Below are 6149 nucleotides of genomic sequence, written 5' to 3'. Positions count from 1 at the left end.
ATGACAAATGCTTTTACCAAGATTCATAAAATATTTAAGTTTAAATTTAAAAATTTTTAATTTTGAAGTGTGTAGAGTAAAACTAAAAAATTAGCATTTGCAGTGATTATATGCACAATTTATTCCATGGTGTAGCCAGTTGCTGTGTAGTGTGTCGAATAAATGCCTGTCTGCAGAACTTAAGGCTACAAATTCAAATCTACTGCTCAGCAAGTTTTTTATTTATAAATTTCTTTTGCTATGACACACGAACACACGACTGGACACACGAACATACTAACATAAGACTCACAAAAACAACTTCAGTACTCAGTAGTAAACAAACGTCGAGATTTGTATACCTACCTACATCAATGATACACAGCCCTCCCCCCCCCCATATAATGGGGGGCTGTATATCATTGCCTACATCTAGACGTGTACGTACATGTATACAGTTTTTACGAAACCCATTTGAAAGTTGTGTACTCTTTGTTGTTTACGCGAAGTACAACTAGAACTAAGGTTACAGTATTTGTAGCCGAGGCGCAAATGACATATATCTTAGCTGTCATGACAGTTATGTTCCGGTATAAATCGGTTTTCCTTTTGTTGGACGAACAGTTTGTTCTGTTCATTCGTTTTATTTAAACTTTCTTGAGCATTTATTTTCGTCCCCGAAATGTCTATCACTTTTGACGGTGCCATGTTAGCGCTTTTTGTATTAAAAAAATCCATAAAATAGACGATCGATCTTTTAAAAAGCTCTATTATCCTAAAGTAACTCTTTTGATAAGCTGACTCAAAGGTCAAGGGATCTCAAAATTGTTTGGCGACAACTACTCATAAATTCATTCCGTAAACCAACAATGGAAAGCGAAGAATCATACGACTATCTCTTTAAAATTGTTCTTATTGGTGAAGCAGGTGTTGGAAAGACTTGCATTGTTCAGCGTTTTAAAAATGGTACATTTCTGGAGAAAAATAGTAGCACCATCGGTGTAGACTTCAGCATGAAAACTCTCACACTCGATAACAAGCGAGTCAAGGTATTTTGTAACATTTTACGAATGTTTATCATTTTTTCGCTACTTGTACTGTATATATTAGCAATTCGTTGTAGGCCTATGACTACTGCGCTGTAATGGTATAAAGCATTTTGCTGTTTTGATTTCAATCACTATCCTGTTGTACATTCACATATGTGATTGGTTTGTGTAAAACCTGTGGTGAATCATTTTCGTTGCAATAAGGAGCCTGTTTTGAATCCATTTTGGGCTTTGAATCATTCCTTAGCCGCTTCTTGGTAGTCCTTGATCACGTTGTAAAGGCAAATCTGCGAGAAGCAGTCTTTGGTTTATCTGTTTGCTATCTAAATTGTATATATTAGTAATATAGCATGTTTCCTAGCAATTTAACCAAGATTAAAAGTTATTTTTTTGTTCGACCATTTATGATAAACCCGTGAACCCTAATGAACCTTGAACCCTACCCTTGCTGTATAAAAAGCACTCAATTTTAAATCGGTTGATTAATCATTCTTTATTACTCACCAGTTTTACCAGGTTATTACATTTGATTTTTAGATTATCAAGTATTCATCGAAGTGGTAAGCAAAGTTACTTATCATAAGCAAAGATTCATTTATAGTTGCAGATTTGGGACACAGCAGGTCAGGAACGATTTCGTACCATCACTCAAAGTTACTACAGAAGTGCTAATGGTGTTATCCTAGCATATGATATTACACAACATGACACTTTTGCTGCATTGCCACGGTGGTATGATGATGTGAGAAAATATGCTGGAGATGATGCACTCATTTTACTCATTGGTAAGATTGCATTGATAGTTAAAAGGTGAAAAAATAGTTTGTTTAACTCTAATACATTTCAAAAATAAAGTAGTGCACTAATATAGTATGCAAAGCGCAAAATACAGTCAGTTGGCCTACTGTATGTCAGTACTGTTGTAAACCACAATTAGCACTTTTGCCATATGTATAATTGTTTTCTACTAGAGATAATAGGAAAGGGCTCATCACTCTGCAGCTGAATTTTGTAGTCATGTTTTCTTGACTTATCTTAAAGATGTTAGAGTTTTGAATTGATGCTTCATATCCAGAACAAAAATGTATTGAATTTTTGTTGGAATTTCAATTTGTTCAAGGTCTGAGACATTTGAAAACCATTGAAGATATTTGAATTATGTTTGGTACTTTTATGTTATGATTTGTCCAACCTATATATTGTATATATATTGCTAAATATATTGTATTCCGGTAGTTATATAACGTCATAGTATATCTATTAGTTGTTTTCATCATCTTATTCTTCGGGGGTTTAAATTGGTTGCGCTTTGCACTTTTTTCGGGAATACAGATGAATTTCAGAGACTCTGAAAACCTTGTTAACATGTTGTGTCAATCACATGAGAGAGATGTAATTAGTGCAAGTTCACTACGAGACACTAGCAAAGAACAAATAGTTGAATAAATTATCTAAAGATGTCTGGTATTTTTCTAGGCAATAAAAAAGATCTGCAAAATATTAGAAAAATAGCATGGGAAGATGGAAAGAAGATGGCAGACACACTTGATGCTGTGCAATTCCTAGAAACCAGTGCTAAAGATAACACAAATGTAGATGATGCCTTTATAGAACTGGCAAAGGTAAGTAACTACATGTAGCGTTGTAAACTAGAGTAAATATTTCTTGTCTGATTTTAGTTGATGATATACATGTGTCTATACCGTTTGTATATGCATGTAGATGTAGTTTAGTTGTTGGTCTATTTATATTCTTATTATATACATGCAGATTATTTGGTTGTGTTCATACTAAAGATGAACACTTGAGTTAACATGCTTGCTCGAGTAAGCCTTAAGGCTCAGCTCACAAATGAATTGAATTTCTGGTATTTTTTACTCACTGTAGAATTTAATTAAATCGGCGCATCCTACCAATAATAATTGAATCGGCTCTTTACTTTTACTATAGATGAATTGATTTGATTCTTTATTTTCAATAAGCAAAACGGCTCGAGTCAAAATGCTCCGATGCTTTCCTTTTTTATTACCACCTCTATGATTATTACTGCGTTGGCAGAAAATCCTTCACGGACAGGGATATCTTAGGTAACCCAATCTGTTATTTGATGTAAATCCAAACAAAAATGTCAGTGCAGTCCAATGATGCCAGCCGCACACATTTCAACAAGACCCCAATATCGCTCGTATATATATTTTATTGCTTGATACTATGTACTACGCACTAACACACTACAGCTCTATGGTTTGTCTGCGCCCTGACAATAAGCCTATTTATGTCGTTTTTATTGTGGTACAATTAAATGTAATTAGGCATATACACGTTAGTCATCCAAAAAGGTGTATTTATTTTTATGCCTATACTAGGTGAATGCCCGTTGTTGCATGGATAATAAAAAACATTTACCATTCTAACTTTTCAATGAAGGTGTTTGCTTATTTCTGTATGTCTAGCGAATGCCTAATTCAAATATTTGAAAGCTCGAGGAATAGCTAAAACAGACTGTTGAAAAACATTTCTTACTTATCCTACACATTTGTTCAAGGTTTAAATCAGCTTATAAACAGTGGTAGGTAATATAATTGTCATTGGTTAAGTCTCTTTACCCAATGAATTTGAGTAACTTGAGTTAGTTTAAATCTTTACCATAATAAGAGCCGTGTTCGTCCTCCTGTCCAAGCGTTATGAAAACTAAGTTTACATCTCAGAGGAATCACCCCCCCCTCATTCTGCGGATGCACGGATGTGAAGCTAAGCGCACTACCACTAAGCCACACATCTAGCTTGCTTCGGTTTGGAATAATTGTATTTATTATCGTATTATGATTTTCAAGCGTGGTAGAATTATTCAAGTGTGATAATTATTCCATAGTATCGCCAGTAAGCCTTTTGACGTAGTGGATAGTACATCTGTCCGCGGCACCATTGTTTCTGAGTTCAATGCCAATGCGAAGCAGTTTTTTCATCTTATAACTTTATAGTTATAACTGGACATACAAACTACAGGCCAACTAAAGATGAACATTTGCATGAAATATGAAGATTTATATATAGATTGTCATGTTGATATTTATTTTATTGTTTTGTATAATTTATGAATTTATACCAACTTGCCTTAGTACCTATACATAAACATCAATCATGGATCAAAGTTAACAGATTCATTCAAAACTTTGCCACTCTAAATTTAGGACATTGGGTTATCATGTTGCAAAAAAAAACAAACCAGTTGATTTTTCTTTTACTCAGAAATCTCAGCATAAAATTGCGGTTACCAGTTTTTTCATTTTCTGTCTAGTATGGATAGAAAAATTTTAAATAGCAACCTAAACATTTTTCTGCTAGTGAAAGTCTTCAATATTGAACCTAAGATATTTCTGACAACAATATTTCTATATTAGAGAATTTGTGTACGTTTTGGTCAAATTGCATAAGCAATAGCATTTTTCTTTTGCTGCTGGTTTCACTAAACTACAAAAATGTTAACCATTCCTAATGTTTTTCAAATGCATTAATTTTTGTGCAATTCTTTTAGAATGTAGTCAAGTTAGTGATAGTGGTTTATTTTTATTTGATATATATTGCCATAAGTCAATTTTTGGTAAGAATTGATTTTGTCTATTTGGGTGAATTGAATTGAACTGATTCATTCGACTAGCTCGTCAGAATTTTGGGAACATAAATTTAACCCATGTATGGGTGAAGCGCTGCTGCAGTTGTTGCCTATATTTTGCACTCTCTTTTGTGTGGATCGACATTAATGCTGTCTGCCTCAGTATTTTTGCTAGACTGTTTGTCATCTGTGTCGAAGTATCAGACTGAGTTAAACAAGCAACGACTTTGATTGTAAAATAATAGATTGATAGTTATTAATTATTTCGATGGTGACGCTTTCAAAGTTTTAAAAAAACTGCAAAGCTTCGGAGTTGAAAAATAGACAATGTTTTAAAGTTTTAAATACGTTTTTAACGTTGTAAAGTTAGAAATCGTTGATCAAAACGTTTTTAAGTCTTCAGGTAAGGCTGTGAACCCCATGATGGATGAATCTGAAAACGATGGATACGATTTAGATCTTAGTGGCTTCGAATCAGAGCGTAGTTCTGATGATTGTGATGATCAATCTTCTCAGGTACACCATTACTAAAATCATGGCAACCACTACAGCCACTACAGCAACAACGAAAAAATTAATTCTTATTGATGTAACCGAGTCATTCTTAGTACTATTTTGTGGACACTTTTTCACTGATCACTTTCTATTATGGGTTTGTAAAGATCAAAGAATGTCACAAATTGGGGGGCAAATAGAGGTGGCATTCGATTAAAGGATGGTACTGTATTTTTCAACCCTTCTTTGATAGTGGCATTCTATTAGAGGTGTTGTTCAAATAAAGGTAACAGATAAATATAGAAGTTTTACGGTATACCTATACAGTTAAGATGATGGCACCTGTCTGTATCGTTATTAGTATCACATCGTTCTAGGCAGTGATTACCGTGGACATGCTTGGTTCAAGAAATTCTTTACTACCGATGGTTTTTCTCATTACTGTACCCGAATTTATATTAGTTTTTTTAATCTTGCGAGGGGCTCCGACCTGGGGTTGGTCATTGGGATGGATTGAAAAGCAGATGTGTGATGTGATAAAAGTTACGTCATAATATTCCATTTTCAACAGTTTGCTTTTTGTCTAAGGCAATATATAACAAGCAGATTGAATACTTATTCAGGCTCTGAAGAAGCAGATGGGTGACACCGTTATGGTAGACCATGGTGGAATATCTGTTGGTGGTTCCACCCCTGTGTCTGATAAATGGAAATGTTGTGGCAGTTGAAGCAGCTCCTTGACCTTCACTACTGGTGCTCATGTCAAAATCTATTTTTACTCATAATTGTGTCATTGTAGGTCTTTCTCGCGAACAACTAGATGTATTTTACTCTACGTGCTTTTTATATGGTGTTTTCACACTCGCGAAGCTATCATTTTTGCTGTTCCCATTGTATGCAATCAAATACAGGCCTCTTAATTTATGTCATACTTAATTAAGTAAAGGTCATACCTTACTAAGTATGACCTTACCAGTAAAGATCGCCATTTGCTTATTCACTCGCTGCAAGCT

At 34.4% G+C, this 6149-nt stretch overlaps 1 protein-coding gene across 1 annotated transcript; it reads left to right on the top strand.

The window, feature by feature from the left end:
- Positions 1-695: 695 nt before the first annotated feature.
- On the top strand, positions 696-6060 carry LOC137391739 (ras-related protein Rab-43-like). The gene is made up of 4 exons (XM_068078273.1): positions 696-1028; positions 1630-1813; positions 2505-2650; positions 5760-6060. Exons 1-4 carry the CDS (start codon positions 849-851, stop codon positions 5862-5864), a joined length of 615 nt encoding a protein of 204 aa, XP_067934374.1. The 5' UTR covers positions 696-848; the 3' UTR covers positions 5865-6060.
- The last annotated feature ends 89 nt before the right edge of the window (positions 6061-6149 follow it).

This window comes from Watersipora subatra, chromosome 3 (assembly GCF_963576615.1).
Source record: "Watersipora subatra chromosome 3, tzWatSuba1.1, whole genome shotgun sequence".
Classification (NCBI taxonomy): Eukaryota; Metazoa; Bryozoa; class Gymnolaemata; order Cheilostomatida; family Watersiporidae; genus Watersipora; species Watersipora subatra.
This window is presented reverse-complemented; position numbering and strand designations above follow the sequence as displayed.

What these genes read in the sequence shown, in the direction of transcription:
- LOC137391739 (XM_068078273.1), top strand. Translation starts at nt 849, where the DNA reads ATGGAAAGCGAAGAATCATACGACTATCTCTTTAAAATTGTTCTTATT. An exon ending in TCGATAACAAGCGAGTCAAG is followed by an intron (nt 1,029 to 1,629) that starts GTATTTTGTAAC and finishes ATTCATTTATAG; the next exon opens with TTGCAGATTTGGGACACAGC. An exon ending in TGCACTCATTTTACTCATTG is followed by an intron (nt 1,814 to 2,504) that starts GTAAGATTGCAT and finishes GTATTTTTCTAG; the next exon opens with GCAATAAAAAAGATCTGCAA.